Source organism: Lampetra fluviatilis, chromosome 17, assembly GCF_964198595.1.
Source record: "Lampetra fluviatilis chromosome 17, kcLamFluv1.1, whole genome shotgun sequence".
Lineage (NCBI taxonomy): Eukaryota > Metazoa > Chordata > Hyperoartia > Petromyzontiformes > Petromyzontidae > Lampetra > Lampetra fluviatilis.
The window spans coordinates 4,475,439-4,494,427 of record NC_136291.1 but is presented as its reverse complement, the minus strand read 5'-3'; the positions used below and the strand labels follow the sequence as shown (position 1 = coordinate 4,494,427).

At 42.9% G+C, this 18,989-nt stretch overlaps 1 protein-coding gene across 2 annotated transcripts in view; it reads right to left on the bottom strand.

The window, feature by feature from the left end:
- The window catches only part of LOC144936855 (teneurin-3-like), a 473,986-nt gene that overhangs the window by 132,141 nt on the left and 322,856 nt on the right, over positions 1–18,989 (bottom strand). For both annotated transcript variants that reach the window (XM_078864031.1, XM_078864032.1), the window contains 2 exons: positions 11,646–11,857; positions 2,779–2,950 (listed from right to left, as the gene is read on the bottom strand). In XM_078864031.1, the coding sequence (XP_078720157.1) occupies positions 2,779–2,950; positions 11,646–11,857 (384 nt within the window). The remainder of the gene's footprint in view (positions 1–2,778; positions 2,951–11,645; positions 11,858–18,989) is intronic.

Here is an 18,989-nt window from a genome sequence, read left to right as displayed (position 1 = left end):
TTGTTCATCAACTCCGTGATCTGCCTGAGAAAGTATTCTACATCAATTCAATACGAATGTCTATGTCAAATTATAGCACACTGACTCAGCTACTTTTTTATGAGAAATATATGCTGCACTTAATCCCTTTAATTAATTCAGGTGGGTAATATCCTTCCTTTTCAGAGACGTTTTTCATATGTCATCCAAATTGCCTCATATTTGCTGCTGCCAGTTTCTCATTAAAAATTCAACTATCCACCAAATCACAAATTTGGTGTGATTAAATCACTGTACGAGTTACTTCCATTTCTTCGCCTGGGAAAAAAAAGAGAAATCCACGCTGAGAAATTGTATTTTGAATGTTTGCAGTGTGAGCAATAACCAGGTATAAAATGAAAATAAATGCATAAAATAAAACGCTATCGAGTTAGCCCAGAAATGCATATCAATTAAGGGACTGGCCGAATTAGCCATCGCAGCGTAAAAAAAGTTGGTCACCTAAGCATTTCGTACACATATAGTAGGGATGTAGTGAATCACCCCTATGGCAATTCAATTGTCGTGATTCTGGGTCACGATTTGATTAAGGAACGTATTCTTATTTAAACAATGTGATAAAATGTGGCTCCAGGCAGAATAATCCTCGTCTTCAGCCTTAATCTATCTGCTGCTGGGTGAAGAACTCCCCAAATGATTGCCATCCCATGTGTTTTTAGTGGTTTTTTACATTTGTTTTTATTTTGCCAGGTAAGGCTCACTGAGCTATACAGCTCTTTTTCAGAAGCGACCTTGCCATTAATGAGAGCTCAATAAAGTGGCTTATCATGCGGAAATATATAGCAGCCAAATACTCGAAACGCATGCTTTTAAATGTGGGGGGGGGGGGGGGCAAACCGGATGATCATGTTCGCTCGGAGCTGCAATCCATCTAGACCCTGTACAAGTGTGGTGACATCGCGGGATGTCACTGTGTATGCCGGCCCCAGAGAGGCACGGCGTGCGGTGTCTTGACATCGCAGACACCGCTGTGATGTGGGTGCAGTACCGGCCCTAGAGGGGCTCGCTCAGCGCTGATTGACAGCGCCGGATGCCATCACGCTCGGCGTGCAATGCCAGCCCTAGAGGATCGGCTGTGAGAATGCTGGCCATAGGGAAGGGGTTACTGAAGGCCGTGCACACTGGTTGACCCAAGAGGACACGTGACCGGTTAAGTCTACAGAGGGGTATATACTTAATTTGTTGTATTACATTACATTTCTAAGTATACTAGATTTGTGTTTCTATTTCATTTATACCTGATGATTGCTTGTGTTGCAATCGAAACGTCGTATGCTAGTATTTAATTTATTATTTTCTCTTTATACGTGACTTTACCGAAAGAACCAACGAGTAAGTCTACAGAGGGGCCCCAAGTGGGGGCTGGGGGTGGTCACGTGGTCCGGATCGAGATCCTGCTCGAGGGATTCTGGAAGGTGGGCGTGGCCTGGGGCGGAGCCGGCCCCGCCGCAGAGGATATAAGCCGGGTCCCCCAGAGGGACCGGCGCTGTTGTTCATCCTGAAGAAACCGTCGTCTACGTTCTACCGAGTCTCCAACACGTGGACCTGCAACCGAGCTGTGGTCCGGTCCGTAGTAGCTCGTTACGTTGTAACTAGTGTAGCTAGCCTGGTGGTCACCACCATAGGTTGTTATTCTGTTAAGGGGCAGTTACCCCGTGTGTTGGTATTAATTAATGTGTTGCCTCCAAAGAGTACGTCTGCGACTCAGTTGAACTCACTACACAAGCATTGATCTCTTCGCTCCATCTCCAGGGTGGCAATCCTCTTGGACGTGTTCCCTCCATTTCCCGCTAATTCATCATTGGTTTCGATCATTTGCCATCAACATTCTCGTGATGTTTCCTCCCCAATCCAATGCTGGATTAGGGCCTCCGCAAGCATCGCAGCTCATGGGGTTCATGATTAAGCATACCTCACCATGTTTGTTCGGTGCAGTGAAGATGTCCAGCAGAGAGGTTGGAACATAAAGCTACAGCAGAACAATTAAATTCCCTGCATGGTCCTGTGCTGTCAACCACGTAGCCCTGCAGCCCAGGCTTTTGAGCCTGTACAAGAACTGTACAGGCTCAAAAGCTGCATAGCTTCTGAGATCTGACAAGATTGGGCACATTATGGGTGTTTTGGTCACAGGTATCTGTCAATATATTTGCATTCGTTTTTGATCCCCCCTTATCTTCCCCCCTCCCCGTATAAAAGTGCATTCCTCCCGCTTGCAGTCCCCACCTAGGTGGGGTAGTGAGCCAAATTTCTCCCCTTCCTCTAAACCCCCGGAGCGTAGAGTTTTTACGGACTTCTGCCCGCAAAGTTTCTGTGGCCCCCTGCCGACGTCGTGGTTTGCGCTCTGTAGCCGGACACATTTGGCAACGTGATAAAAAATATTTATAAAATAAGTATAACCAGTAAAAACAAAGTTTTTCACTATAAATCCTTTACATGCGTGGCGGCTAGAGTCCTCTCGTCCTCTGGCTTGAGATGGCTGCCACCTATGGGTCAGGTGATTGCATTGCACCATTAAGCAATTGGTAATTAAATATAATATTTTTGTCCTAAAAAGTGTAAAATTTTTGAAACAAATTTTCACGAACATTAATTGTCACGCACAACGAGTCTGTGTGGAAAATGTCAGCTCGATTGGATCACGGGAAGTGGGTTAAAAAACGACCGAAAGATTTGCACGGTCCTAAGCAAGCAAGCGAACTTAATATAAAGGATTTAAAAACGAAAGTTAAGGCCTCTGACCTGCGACGTTGGCAGCGAGGGCCACGTGCTCCTTGTCTGCGCCGTCGTTGTAGAGGGCGAGGTGCCAAACGCCGGCCTGCAGGTACTGCGTGAAGCCAGCGTGGGGGCTGCTTGTGGCACTCCGTCTGGCCCGGCCCAGCCGCTTGCCGTCGAGCACCTCCACGAAGTCGTACTGCGGGGGGACAAAGACAAAAATCTCCCGTATAGCCTCAACAGACTGTTGGGGCAAGTGCTGTTAGCGAGCACCTATGAAGGCCAGCACGGCACAAGAGGGGGTGAGTGGCCAGCACCACGCTGTGGAGGATGGCCACACACACACAGACATTCCGAACATATTGGCAATCGAGTCGTCGTCTTTTCTTTGTTGATCCATGTCGTCTTCCTGCACTGCCACCCAGTGCAATTTCAAGCAAGGGCCTCTCAGTGATTTTTCTGTGTACTTTTCAGATTTTATTCCACTTTCTCCATCTCTGTCTGTGTTTCCAATCCACGATTGGGGCTTTGGTATTTCATGATCAATTTCAGTTTTTACAAAAGCAGCCCTACAATCTTCTCCGGTGCAACTTTTTTTTTTGTAATCTTTTAACAACACCTTTTGTTTTATCTTTTTTTTTGTCACTGCCCACTTATTTGCAACGGTAGTATCCCTCTTGCACGGTGTCACAAAATGTGGCAATTTCTCAACGTGCCCTTCCATGCTGGGGGAGATTAAATGAGCCGAATGTTAAAACGTCAGTGATTGACAGGGAGAGAACCAGTTAGCCCGGAGGCATACACCACGCAAGATCCCGTGCACAGTCACACGTAAGAAGGAACTTGTGGACCCGCACAGGGCCAAGGACATACTCCTCTCCCCCACCTGCCACCACCTGAAATCGGAAATTGTGCAAGAGTTTAAAAGCATGATTAAAACACAGCAGGTTTGTTGTGAAAGCGTGAATTTTGTTGCGTTTAGTTTGTTGTCCTTACCCCGGCACCTCCGATTAGCACGGTTGGCTACGTACGGTGCGAAAGAAGTTCAACATACATACGGACAGGTTGTGTGAGTTTCGATGTAAAGCTTTCGTGACTGCAGGGATTCATCTTCTTGGTTCTTTCGGTAAAGTCACGTAGAAGGGAAATAATAAAATAATAAAAATAAAACATAATAAAATAATTCTCACGACGTTTCGGCCACAACGCAAGCAGCCGTCCTCAGGTGAAGACCGGGTCTGTCGGGGAGACAGCGTTTAATCATCATCTGAGGACGGCTGCTTGCGTTGTGGCCGAAACGGCGTGATAATTATTTTATTATGTTTTATCATTATTATTTTATTATTTCCCTTCTACGTGACTTTACCGAAAGAACCAAGAAGAGGTTGTGTGAGGTTTACTTGATCCTTACCTCGCAATATGTTTTTTTCACAAAATTACTCCCACTTAGCATGAACCTGTTGTCATCCATATATTGAAATATTCTCACCAAACCGTACGACACACAACGACGGAACAGATATGCTGTCAGGAGAGTGGGCTGTTGCCAGGTTGCAGTAAATACAATTAGAGACAATCTTCAGAGCTTCCAATGCACATGGGGTAGAAACATTATTAGACTCTGCCTATCAAAGCCTCTCCCCTGAGAAATTTCACAAAGACATATACATATATATATTATTGCTGTGATTCCATGAACACAATCAGTCAAAATGATATTGCATCCTCATTTCGGCAATGCAGAGGGTAACTGGATGTTCTCACTCAGACAAATGTAGTTATGGTATAAAACCTGTCACAACACCCTCTCAGGCATTCTTGGCATGCGTCAATGAATGGTTATGAATGATAATACCTTTTATTTATCGAAGAGAGCCTCATCTATAATGTGTCCTGTATCCCATCTTGAACCCTGCCGAATGCCCTGCAGATTCTACATCTTCAAAAAAGAAATATTGTATCGTGTTTTAATGGCTGTCCTTCTGTAAAGCCTAATTGGCAGCTGTGCTGTCATGGTTACAATCTAGAAATTAAATAATAGTTTACTCGGTAGGTCTATTTTGAGTCGTTTGGACAATTACGTTCATGAAAATTACCGTGTAGGTTTACGCAATTGTGTGTACAGCTCTCCGATGTGTTTCAGGCTTGTGCCACGTGTTGTTTGGTATGATGTCTGCCATTTCACTCTACATGTTGCAAGCTTGTTCTCAATGAAGCTCCCAAAACGTCGGACATCTTGTCGAACTACAAGTCACCACAGCCCTGGCGGTCTCAGACGCCTGAAGCGAAAATCACGAGGATATAACAAACACTATCAGAGAAAATACTGATTTACTTACCTCTGCTACCAACTGCTGCCTGTCAAACCATTTCCAAGCAATGCAATCGAAATTAGGCGCATCACATGTACCCCCCCAACAAAATTTTCTAAATAGCGTTGCTTGTTCCTAGATGCGATTCTCCCTCCATCTCAACGGAAGCCCCCTGCAATGCAAGCCTCTCCAAAATAAAGTCCACACACTGTCGTTGAAATGTCTGTCCTTTCCTTTCCCACCGATAATTTTTTCCTCTCTCTCTCTCTGTCCTCAGATAAGACATTCTTCTTCTTCAGACGATTTCTATGGACACGTCGTGGGCACGCGTGCGGCGTCTTGAGATGTGGTCGCGTTTTCAGACGCGTTGAAGATGCGCCGTCGTAAATTGCAATATTAACGTATTGTAAAAGTGCGCGTTCGTTTTTCACACTTCGCACCTGGATATAGACGACTGGATAAAACGTGCGTTTGTATTGTACACGTAACTCCATTGGACATTGTTCATCTCATTCATCTCACCGACTTGATTCGCAGCAGTGTATGGCGGCCTATGTGCCTACCACTGCCACGCATGTTTAACACACGGGGGCTCTTGAATCTTCTTGGCGCTTGTGTCTAATTAATCCGGCTAACAACTCAGACTCTGCCTTCTCGACAGACCTGTTCTCCACCTGAAGACGGTTGCTTGCGTTGTGGCCGAAACGTCGTAAGAATTATTTTATTATGTTTTATTTTTATTGTTTTATTATTTTCCTTCTACGTGACTTTACCGAAAGAACCAAGAAGATGGAACCACCCTCTCGAACAAGATCCACATTCCCCCAGATTTAAGCCAAATGAATTGTTAAAATCACTGTTGTCCCTACTCCACGATGCCAGTCCCCATCCGATTTCAATAAAAAAAATCAGAAGCTAATACGAACGCTAGCCTGGCTTAAATGGAACATTGGGGAGGAGGGGGGGGTCAGACATTCTAAGTGTGTGTAGCTACCGTGATTGGCAAAAAAAAAAAAATTACGAGGCCGTGTGCCTGACATTAACGTTTCCCCCCTCCAATTTGACCCCCCGACTAAAACAATCCTCACGGCAATTTGTAACCGCACGGCTTACGCACAACGTCGCCGTCGCAGGCGAGGCAGGCGACGGCGGTCGTCGCGAGTCTACGATTACACGAGTCTCGAGAGGACTCGAGTCTAATAGCGAAATCCGTGCGACGCAGAACACGAGTGGCACCGTGGATTAAAAAAAACAGAGCCATAAAGGGCACCGTGCAGAAAAACCCTTTAATTTTTTATTCATACCGGCATTATAATCGATATTTTGTTTTATTTATAGAGAAGCTTATTTTATTGTAAGCATCCAAGGTGACCAGGTGCTCCCGCTGCCTATTAGGGAACATTGCGGTTGATGAAGCGCGCCTGATGCTTTGTGACAGAGCGTTCGACCGGAGGACTTAGCAACCAAACATCTCATTGGTTTGCCGCAAGGATGGCCTGTACAATGCCCCCATGAGATGCGTGTGTTCATGGGTTTATTCTTTGCTTCGGTTGTTTGTTCACCAATTACCGTATATCCCCATACTGGAGGAAATAACTACTGTATTATCGCTTGTGCGCGCGTATAAATCACTGCTCGTAATAAAGCATTTTTTCTTTACAAATACGTCTCTGGGACACGTGTGCGTTGACTCAGAATGCTGGTGTGAATCAATGCATACCGTGGAGAAATTGCATCCAGATAACTCGCTCCTTTACTTTGTAATTTTAAATAATGAAGGGGTGAAAGGGGAAAGGTGCAATGGTCGGTCACTCAGCGCTTGCTCCAGGAGCCATTAGCAGGCGACAGTTCAATAAAACAGAAAGTCAGCGCTTATATTCCTGACCCACTTACAACAATTCTTGCTACCATCATACACCTGCTCAACTGCCTTTTTCTGAGCACTTGAGTGTGCAATCACCTTGCCACTCAATTAACCACTTCACCCATGGGATTTTTGGGCGAGTATTTTTTGTAATCTACACTGCTAAGTATATCTATGAAATGTATTGCATCATTGGAAAATGTACTCGGAGAGGAATTTTATTAATATCGTGTGGACCACTATTAAGACAGCTTAACAATTGAAACATGTGCATTACTACCCTGTGATATTTTCACATTGTCCCCAGAGTTTGGCACTCTTAAGTGAGAGATAAACGTGATCCAAATGGATATGATCCGTTGGATGGATGAGAACAAGGTTGACCAAAACTGATTGAAACTAATTTTAACGGGCGGTGAGTCACAACCCTGCCGCATGAAATTCACGGGGAAGCTTCACTAAAAAAACATTCCTTCTCAAGGTTGAAACTGAGTGGCATAAAAAAAAGCGGTGAAAGGGGGAAGTTTTAAAAAAAAATATGCACGCAATAATGACCTGCCAGGGGAATTGTAGGCATCAGACAATTTATTTGTATGGCAGTTCTGAAAAATACCCATGCGATCATTAGCAAACTTTGTGACACGTTGTTTTATTGCATTAACATTGTCGTGCCGTCTATCTGCAGTCCATCTAACGTCTGACAGGTAGCCATCAGTCATCAGCGTGCACACAGTGGCGCTCCAGCTATTAACATTGCAATCATCTATGAGCAAATCCCTGCCCTCTATATTTCTTTTTTTAAGGCAGGTGTCAACACGGGCAGGGGTTTCCATTTCCACCATCATGTGACGATAAAGCCGGAATCTTAAAAAAAAACTTCGGTGAGGTCTGTCCTGTCACATTGCCAGTAAACTTTTCTCTTAAAAAAAAATAATACGTGGGCATCATCCTGCTGGGATTTGCATGTTATTTTCGTGACTGTAAATTTAACTGTGATAAAAAAAAAAGTATTACAAAATTGTTGTGCTTTTTACATTTGAAATGCTGCGAGCGACTTGTGCTATCTCAAGTGTACGTAAGGTTATTATTGGAAAAAAAAACTTTCAAAAACATAATCTTTAATTAACTTTAATTATCTTGGAGGGGCACAATCTTGAAGAGGAAGGTAATAAACCCTAATTGGACTGCTGCTTCTCTGAGGCTAACCATCAAGTGTCCTAAAGCCCATCGGCAGGGTTTGATTGGATCATATTTTCCCAATGGCCAATGCATATACGCATATATCCTTCCCAAAAACACACACACACTCTACACATGCGCAAAGGATCACACCACGCACGCACGCACGTACACACACACACACAATTCAATTATGTGTTAATTATGAACTTATTATGTGTCCTTTTATTATCTGCACTAACATGTTGGCTTTCCTGTCCTTGCACCCTACGGGGACACTTATTAAGTCTATCAGCAAGCTTAGTTGCATGAGATCGCTCGCAGTTCTTGCGCGTAACGAGAGCGAAGGCGGGTGGCAGGGCACGTGCGCGGCTGCGAGGCGTTGGCCGAGGCCCCCCTAGGCCACGCCGCCGTGGTTTATGAGAGCCCAGATGCGAAGCGGTCATTCGAGGGCTTGACAGAAGTATTTATTTTTCTTCGCAGCTTCACAGGCGGGGGGGTGGGGGGGGGCAGTGCTGGGGAGATTGCGTCGCGGCGGTGGAAGGGGCCGTTCGAGAGCCGCCGTTAAGGCGTCAGAAACCGGCACGAATTTTTTCTTATATATTCACAAATTCAAGATGCAGCTCACCAGGATTAAGTATAGCGTCACGGCCGATTGCTCAGCATACAGATTGAGGGAATAGAATGGAATTGGTGGCACTGACAGTTGTGCATTCTCCCCCCTTCAGCAAGCTCTTAGCCGTCATGAACTCCCCCTTGTAAATGTGTCTGCAAATGCAAGCATCAACACGTCTGATGGCTATATTCATGAGCACAGGAGGGTGAGCCTTGCAAGGTCAGTGGGTTCACACACTCAAGAAATGTTCCATTTTCTACAAGAAGTGGAAATCATGAGCACCAAATGAAGCGTACGTACAGAGACCAGGGAAAGCGTCGCAACTACCCAGCCAATACAAACACCGGTTAGTGTACCATGAATCGCCAATACTACCTCACCACATTCAAGCCAGTCTGCATTCATCACTTATACGAAACCATTCCCTTAATTCCGCGTGAATTTTTATGCAAGTTAATAAATAAGTGCATGATGCGAAATGGTGGCATTGGAGGGATTCACGTGAGTCATGGTCGTCCGTAATATTTCTGCTTCGTAGCTGTTCGGGGTTGTGCTATATAGGCCTCTGATTGATCTTTACCGCGCGTTGTTCGGCACGATGCCCGACGCGTTGCTGCACGCGCTGGGAGCCCAGTTCCTGAAGAAGCTCCCAGAACGTGGAGGAAAAACGTCGGACAAGCATATCCCTGAACAACAACGGTGCAAACCTGAAAACACAGCGGAGCTCCATCAGCAGCAAACTGTCAACCCAACGTGGGCTTTAGAGTTCCGCCACCAGAGATCTACCTTCTCCTTTTGTTCGCGAAGCCCTCGAGATGCTTGATTGATGTTGCAGGTGCCCAGGGGTCTTATTTGTATTAGAGGCATTATGGAAGTGGGATTGAAACCCACAGTCCACTGATATTCCACAGGAATATAATTTTGGCAAATGGGTGACCGCTGCAGTAGCAAATGATGGGCTTCATACCAAAGATACGCTTTGCAATCATTAGTTTGCATATAGGTAACAATTACAACGTGTGATAACTTTACGATATACATCATTTATAGGGGGGGGGGGGGGGGGGTGTCAATATCGTGTTCACAGCTCCGGGTACAGTGTTTGAAATTCCGCATTGCGATGCTGAAGGCAACGTCTTTTATTTCTTTGGAAAAAAAAACACTGTTTACCTACAAAGTGGTATTAATGTTTTCTGCCTTGGAGCCGTGAGAAGCTGAATCAACTCGTGAATGGATTTGAACTTTTAAATATTCTGAGAGTGAGATGCGTGCCCATGCCATAGCACCACTGCCAATATCTACATTTATTTACTCATCATTATCATCAGCCATGATCAATCCACTGCTGAATGAAGGCCTCCCCAAGGTGTCACCATTTATTATGATTCTGCAATGTAATAATCCACCTAGCAGACACAAGCTGATGTATCCCCCCACCATATCTTTGTAAGACATGTTTAAAAATAAGCACTAAAGGATATTATTTTTCCCAGCTGCTTGAAATGTCACATTAATTTGCTCGAGCAAATTAATTTGCTCAAGCAAATTGTATGCCCATGTTCAAGAAGATACTCTCTTTACTGGCTGGCTTGCTGGCTTGCCTTATTTACATCCAATTATAATGATGTTTCGAAAGGATTTTGGGATGCATATCTAAACACGCTATAGCTTCCGCAAATCTTAAGGTCATTTTTATATATCTGAGTCTCGCAGCACACAGCTTCACAAAAGGATTCTGCATCCAATATCTGCATCCGAGCAATACATTCTCTACAAACAATGGACCGTCAACCTTTTGCTAAAAGTAATCCAATCCTGTTAATGTCATATCTGGGAGAGAACTATACAATCCCTCTCCACACCGCGCTGTCTCTGAGCTGCCAGATTCACTGCCGCAGCAGTGGCATACATCACAAGTGGGCGGTTTAAAGGATCACTTCACTAAGAAATGGCTCACTTCGCAATTACTGTCATACACCTGTGAACATCAACACAACCTTCAAAGAGTAGCGCATGGGTAGGAGGTATTAACTGTGGTCATCGCTGTGATCGGTACCGCTGCTTTCTTTGCCTGCCATCCCTGTAAACGCAGGTAAATGCGGTGCAGTGTAGCAGTGTTATGAGGGGTTTGTACATTTCTCATGGGCAAAGGGCAGACAGTTCTGATGTAAACATCTATAGGAATCCACAAGAGTCTTCTGTGCACCTACCTCAGACGGGCGCAATATATTTTCAGTCGGTAATACACAAACTTCTTGCATCATTGTGTCACTTCCCTAGATATCGCTACGCACATCGATGCATTGGTGGAGAAAGAACACTGCTCTCGGAATTTGCAGTGTCACGTTATCGTACTTTGTCCTTGCGGCTATGTAAAGACAAATGCGACATCGACACAGACAACTTGAACAAAGAAAAGCAATAATGGTTCACGGTAAAGGGCATGCCTTGATTCAGGCCGATGTGGCAACCTTTGAATCCAAACGCATCTAAGAAACCAAGCAGAAGAGACTGTAGAAAACACCTCTGACCAAAGATGTAATGTGAGTCTCCATGTCAATGTACGTAGCCAACCGTGTTAATCGGAGGTGCAGGGGAAGAACAAAAAAACCCGGATTTACTTAGATAACCACACATGCATATGTGAGTCCATGTCAAGAGTGGAGCAAAAGCTGTACAGCCACCATTGGACTCGTCAGTGAACCCATCAACTTTCTGGTCTATCTTCTTATAATTATCATCATCGTCCAGCAGTCATCATCGTTTTGATGTGGCAGCCAACCTGTAAACACCGCACCTGGCTTTTAACACTGACGACCAACTTTAGACATATTCCCCGCAATATGAATTCACAGCCGACAATAGCGTTCATTCTGTTATCGGAACAGCGAGCCTCGGTGCCCAGGTACGTGCGCAAACTCACCTGCGTGTGCGTGGGAAGGAGCCCTTTACGTCCATAGAAGCCGAGTGCTGCGTCCATGTCGATTGAAATGTTAAAGCTGAAGAACTGTGGCTGGGAGACGTGCAGGTGAGACCTCCAGAACTCTCCAGGGGGAACATCCTGAACAACCACCTGCCCCGGGTCCAACCTCCCACTGTCCAGGGAAACCTCCATTGAGGAGCCTCCAGCCTTGCCTATGAAAAAGAAAACATGATATTAATGCATTAGGTAAACGTACAGCGCTGCAATTGCTTGCTCATGCCACTGCTATATAAAAAAGAAAACATGAACAATTTTTATTTTACCAGGTAAGGCCCGCTGAGCTCTGTATCTCTTTTGTCCGAAAGAACCTGCTGATCACAAATTATAGCTCAATTAAGTGGCTGATCATGTGGACATTTATAGTAGCCAAATACTCTAAACGCAGGTTTCTAAATGTGGAGGGAAAAATCGGGAGGACCCGGAGAAAAATCCACGCAACCACAGGGAGAACATGTAAACTCAAAATATACAGGCATCATCAGGGTCGGGATGAAACCCACGACCTCCTGTATACCAGGCGAGGTAGTTAACATAACGCTACTGCTGTCGGGAGGTCCTCCACCAAAAAGAGCTCTCAGAAGCGTTTCCCTAGAGGGTGTTGTGGCCTATTCTACCACGCTGGCCAGATGTCCTGGAAGAAGTGGGAGTACCCACACCTTACCCCACCACACGTGGCCTGCCGATAGACTAACTATTGTATACTCATATAAATTGCTGGGTGGACAGAGGCGGGAAGGATTTAGGAAATTTCACCAGGATGATATCTTTCGATTTAAAGCTTTCGTGACTGCAGGGATTCATCTTCTTGGTTCTTTCGGTAAAGTCACGTAGAAGGGAAGTAATAAAATAAGAAAAATAAAACATAATAAAAAATATTATTATATTATATTATTATATTTTATTATTATATTATTTGATTATGTTTATTTTTATTATTTTATTACTTCCCTTCTACGTGACTTTACCGAAAGAACCAAACAGTATGATATCATGCACAATTTTTTTTATATTGTAGGTAGTCGGGTCGCCCAGAGATCATTGTTGAATTGGTGCAGCTGAGATCCTGGGTTTGAACATGGGTTTTAGCCACCTGTCATTAAACCAGTTTCGAAAGTGAAAATTGTTGATTGTTTCAGCCTGATCTTCAATGATTGCACAAATAAACCCATGATATTAAATTATATGTTTACACTTAATTTGGCTAAATTACAGCTCTGTTAAATTTTAAATATTGGTTTGTCATATGGCAAACAGTTCAATAGCAGAGTGTATGGAGAAGTGTGGCCCGAACTGTGGAAAAGATACAAAGGTCATGGAGGTCATTTGAAGGTTTTTTTTCAGAAGTACTGTGGACATATCTACTGCCATGCGCAGAAGTCCATGGAGCCCACCACTCTGCAAGATTTCTAAATGGATTCTTAATCTCATGACACCATTCTGACAGCACAATTGAATATATATTGGGTGAAACAAGAAACATCAACAAAACATTGAAAGATCAGAATACATGCAAAGAATCACTGTACGTTAATATTCCCATGGGTTGGTTCAGCTCCATCTGAATGGAAATACTTCATCAGTAATATTAAAATAGCATTCATTACAAGTTGCAGGAACATATATTTACAACATTAGTCATTGAAGAAGGCTATCATTACTTGACTTGCACATTTGTAAATGGTGGGAGAGTTTATTTTTGCACATGATTAGGCATTCGTAAAATTTTAGCACCGGACATTCTAGATTGTGTTAAAAACATAATTATGGAATGTACATTTACATTCATTACAAAGGTGTGATTTAAAATATAATTAATTTTTTTTACAGCCCTTTGCCGAATGAAAGTCTCCATTTGCTGTACATTCACGAGGGTTGTTTGATCCAACTTCACTATGCTGGACAGTACAGGTTGGTGATGGGGCATTAGGGAGGCAGGACTAGTTCAGTTTAACACGTAGGCTTTCACGCTTCAACACACCGGTAGGCTAAAGCAGTGAACTATTTGTCTTTTGTCAACGTGACACTTTTTTGCTGATTGGCCGTGTCGGGTGGTGGAAGGTTACGACACATTTATAAATAACGCGATCTGACCCAAAAACGTTGATTAGGACTAGTTCAGATGCAACTTGCCACTAATCATTGGCCTTAGTCGGGCATTAAATTCAGGTCGTCGGGTTCGTCATGCAGTGCGCTAACCACCGCACCACCACTTCACACCTTTTCACATATCAACTAAAATGAAAATTAAGTGTCCTCTTCCTGTGATGTTAACACAACGGTAATCTCAGATTGCGGCCAATTTCTAATTAGGAATCTGTTATTAATTTTAACCGGCAGAAAGTTTTCTATATTTACACATTTTACTTGAAGGAGCTGAGCAATATAAATTCTGTGAACATTTTCAATTAGCACGTGGGTCTCGTCACTTGACTTCCCTCTCAAACGAACCGCTGATGCGCGTCGCCGAGGGTTATGATGGGAGCTGAATCTCGAGCCGCAGACCATGATCCCATTTGGGAACGTAACCAAATTCACCCTGTGGCAGAGTTCTGGATTAACAAGAGGCCGCAGAACCAGCGTAATCTGCAATCACTCAAAAGATGTCACATTTCCCCCCCTTCCCCCAACTAAATGCTGCCTGTGTGTTAATGTGCGTCGGCGGTCAAGTAATGCGCACCGATCCATTGCTCTCGTGCATTCACACTCAATACAATTTCAATTCAGTCATCCATAATGGAGGGGTGTTCTCTTGGGTTGAGATCACGTAAAAATATAGACGCGTCGAAGAAAAAAAAAAACCCGCCACCACCCGACACAGCCAATAAGTAAAGGGTTTGTCACGTAAAACCAAACGTGCCAATTCGTTACTGGTTCAGCACACCGGCTCTGTGTTTGAGAGCAAACCCGGAACATTTACAATTCGAGTACGACGTTTCACCGGTAATTGCAGCCAGCCTCATCAGGAGACAGCTAAAATAGTGCAGATATCCTCCTGTTTTAGTCGTCACTGTGACCCAATCAGGTCAAAGACCAGAGGGGGAGCGGGGGGGGGTTAATGTAGTCATATAAATTACAACGCATCTGTATTATTAGTTGGGTTATTTACAGTTAATCAACAACATACATTATGCACGTATATTATAATTTTGAAATGTGCATTACCGATTTTTTTTTGTGTTATTTTACAGTTCGAGTTGCCCTCCTGGAACTCTGAAATGAGACGGCGCCCTTTGCTTATTAATGTAGGCGGCATGGCCGTCGCTTGCTTGCGACTGGAAACAAGGCTCCCTCTCTCCTCCTGGCACTGTGTTACGGGAACGTTATCAACAGGAGTGCCGTCCACAGAGGGCTGCTTTTTTCTATCTGCTTTCTTGTCGAGCAACGCTCTTTGCCACAGCTGGCTGCTGTGCGGAAAATGTACCCCAACAATATCCTTGGTGATTTGGGCTTCGACTGAAGAGCACTTGGTCTCAATGGAAGCAAGGCGGGAAACCTTAGAATGCATTGCTGCACTTGAAGACCGTGCTCGCATCTGTGCTCATGCCCTGTAGCGCCATGCTTCTTTTGACAGTTCACAAGAAAAACCTGAACAATGGCGGATAATAAGCAACTTCTAATTATTTGGAAATATTACTACTACTAGGTAATATTAACTTGGCAGGAAGCTTCTTGTGAAAGCAGTTTCAATGATTCCTTGAGAAAACGTCAACCATGCAAGCTTCTGTTTAATTAGATATGATTCAAGGATGACAAAAACGAGAGCAGCTGCATATGTCAAGATGACTGCCGACAGAAAAGAATGCCACTGTGTAATGGGATGCAATTTGAAAAGATTCCACTTGGTATGTTTTGAAATTGGCTTGGATATAAGAGAAACATTGATTTCCCATGTATAAAAAAAAACACAAAATCCAATTGCACAACATACCTGACCTATTCTAGAGAACCCGACATAGGATAAAATATTAAGTTGAATTCATGAAATTCTTTGCCACTCTGGCAGAAGGTGCCTCCATTATGTATGTATGTTGAACTTCTTTCACACCATATGCAGCCAACCGTGCTAATCCACACTTTATCCCACCATACACTAACTGCTGATAAACTAGCTATGGGGTACTCATTTATACTGCTAGGTGGACCGCGGTGGGAACAGTTATTTAGATTATTAGGCTGCTATAAATCTGCACGTGACGATAAGCCACTTTGTTGAGCTATCATTTGTGGCCGGGTCGCTTCGGAAAAAGAAGCGAATAGTTCAGTGGGCTTTGCCTGGTCAAATAAAAATTGTTTATTTTTTTGTGTGATTTGCTTACCTTTCCTATATTTTGTACTCCTATCGTGTTTTTGTATTGTTTGTTGTTCTAACTTTCTGACCCGCCCCTCCTTGACACCTCTGAAAAAGAGCTTTATCACTCATCGGATTCCTGCAGTATAAATAAAGATTCCGATGCTGATAAGAAAATTGTACCATCGGTTCAGCTGGCATGCCACGAGCTCAAACCGGCTACTTCTGGATTGCAAGTCCTGTGTGCTAACCATTACAATGTGGCAGCAGCCTATGTAGGATGACAACGCATATTTCTAAAAGTTAGATAATCTCTTTTACAAAGCAGCGATTGCTTTGTCTATGTGAGAGCCACACACATTCTTTATTTAAACGTAGTTATTGTAATTCGTAAAATAATAATGACGCTTTGCACGTAAACATATCGTTAAATACAATGGGGAATTGTTTTGTTAATCTTCAAAGTATTTAAATAGTTTCAATAATCAAGCGCTCTTTTATACTTTGCAGTGATATTTATTAAGTGTAGTGAATCAATGTAAACCACAAATAAATTGCAAAAATGTCTGTTAAATATGTATCTCCTGATAATATAAATATGAATCTCCTGCAATAAAAAAAATGTAAAGTGGTCTAATAAATAACTGCAACACTTTAAACAGTGCTATAAATTAATGTTTTGGCATGTCATGAGATATGAATAAAATTCATTCAACTAAAGACAATGATTGATTGAGTTAAGGCATAAAATAAACATTTGTTAATGCAATTTGAAACATTAAAATGCAGAGGTCAGTGAACATTTGGAGAGGCGGACTTCATTGAGATGTGATTTTACCAGATCACACACACGTACAGGCCATCTTGTCAATCCACTGCTGGATGAGGGCCTCCACATGTGGCTGTGTAGGTTTGTTGAGGTGGACGGAGTACACAACAATATTAATGCTGCACTGCCCCCTTATGCCCACAAAGCCTACTAAACCTGTTTTTGTGCGTAGTGGTTACCCATCCAAGCACCAACAAGATTAAATCCTGTGAGATTTTGACAAGATCAAGCTCTTTTTTTTCCTTTCAGGTGATTTGGTAATAGGCTGTCATGCTATTAAGGTCTGATACAAACGTAATTATTGTGATGATATTCTATTATTTCAATATAAATAATCCATAGAATTGTGAGTGTACATTAATAATGAAACGCCTTCAATAGTAATCAAATTGTGCATCGTGCAGAAAAAGTACCCAACGGGAGTTGTAAGAAATCCATAATGCTGTACAAATATATGCAAATTTGATCATGCCATTATTTCACGGACACATGTGTCGCTAATTTAGTTTCTGGTAAGAGTCAGCAAGAATATTGATTGACAACAAATGTGCTGTAGATTTGTCAATACCGAAGACGGCTGTAGAAAAGCGCTAAATCCACTGGGATTTTTTCTTTTTTTACAAAAAACGACATATGGTGCTTAATAGTACAGCTCAGAAAGAGAAAAAAAATTATCCAGAAACTTGGATGGAGCCTTTGCCTGCATATGAAAACGTAATTGAGCCAACGTGTGTGCAGAAATACTCAAGCAATCCAATCCAGTGCAACCGAATAGTCAAGGGGTGGAGATCGTAATTTAGCAAAAGTTGAAAGAGGCTTCTAATATGCATTTCTCTCAACTGCCCTACTTTTTCAGCTTTCTTTTATTAGAGATTTTTTTTTTTTACAAAAGTTCAGTCAGCCCGTTTATTTTGGGTGAGGCCCACGAAGCGAAGACGCCATTTTGTTATTGGCTGATTCGGTAGCAAGCACATTACACGGGAAAGGAGCATTTTTTACAAGGGGTTCCATAGAACAAAAAGGAGTATTCTTTGGTTCTTTCGGTAAAGTCAAGTAGATAGAAAAATTATAATAAACAAAAAATTAAGTGAATACGAATAAAATAATGAACAAAAAATAGAATAATAACCAACAAAAAAACCACAAATGTAGACTGTAGTCTGGTTCTTAATCGGAGTGAGTGTACTGTCAGTCTCTAATGTACACTGTAGCGTGGTTATTAAGTTTTGTGAGTGTACTGTCAGTCTCTAATGTACACTGTAGCGTGGTTATTAAGTTTTGTGAGTGTACTGGCAGTCTATAATGTAGATTGTAGCAATGGTTATTAAGCTGGGTGAGTGTACTGGCAGTCTACAATGTAGACTGTAGCCTGGGTTTTAAGCTGATGAGCGTATTGGCAGTCTATGATGTAGACTGTAGCAATGGTTATTAAACTGAGTGAGTGTACTGGCAGTCTATAATGTAGACTTATTCTTGTTTTTTCAGTAATTTAAATAGCAGTCATCATCAGGAAAAGGGGGGTTAGCCTCTAAAGGCAAACTGTTTATAGAGGTTTAGAGATAAGTGTATCTTTCTATCTACGTGACTTTACTGAAAGAACCAAAAAATATGAATTCCTGCGGTCACGAAATGTTTTGAGTCAAAATTTAAAAGGAAGGAGATTTTATATACAAGGCTTAATCAACTGACCTGAACTTTGTATGATGGAAATCTATCTAGAAATCCAAAATAATATTATGCATGACACTCACGAGACGAGCTCACGTATGGTATTTATTATAGCATTTAAACACATCATGAATTACCAGCTGCTTTTCCGATTAAATGTTATGGTCAAATTTGATTCAACGTGAACAGTGCCGAGACCCGTCTCGTGGCAGCTCATCCAAAACTGTACCGCGAAACAACCCCCTGCTCATCCATTCGTAATGCTTTCCAACTACGGTTGAAAGGGGTTAAGGCAATAGCTCCTGTCCTTTCTGTAACGTGGGGGGGGGGGGGGGGGCTCGGTAACTCCCATAGAGATAATCCAATATGAAGTTGTGTTCCTATTAGGGATGCGCTCTACAGAAATCTGGTCGAACTGATGGAAATATGTCCATGCTATTGGTGGCCTCATGACGTCAGCAGCTCTGCCTTGACAGCAAAGGTCTCAGTTCCTGAATCA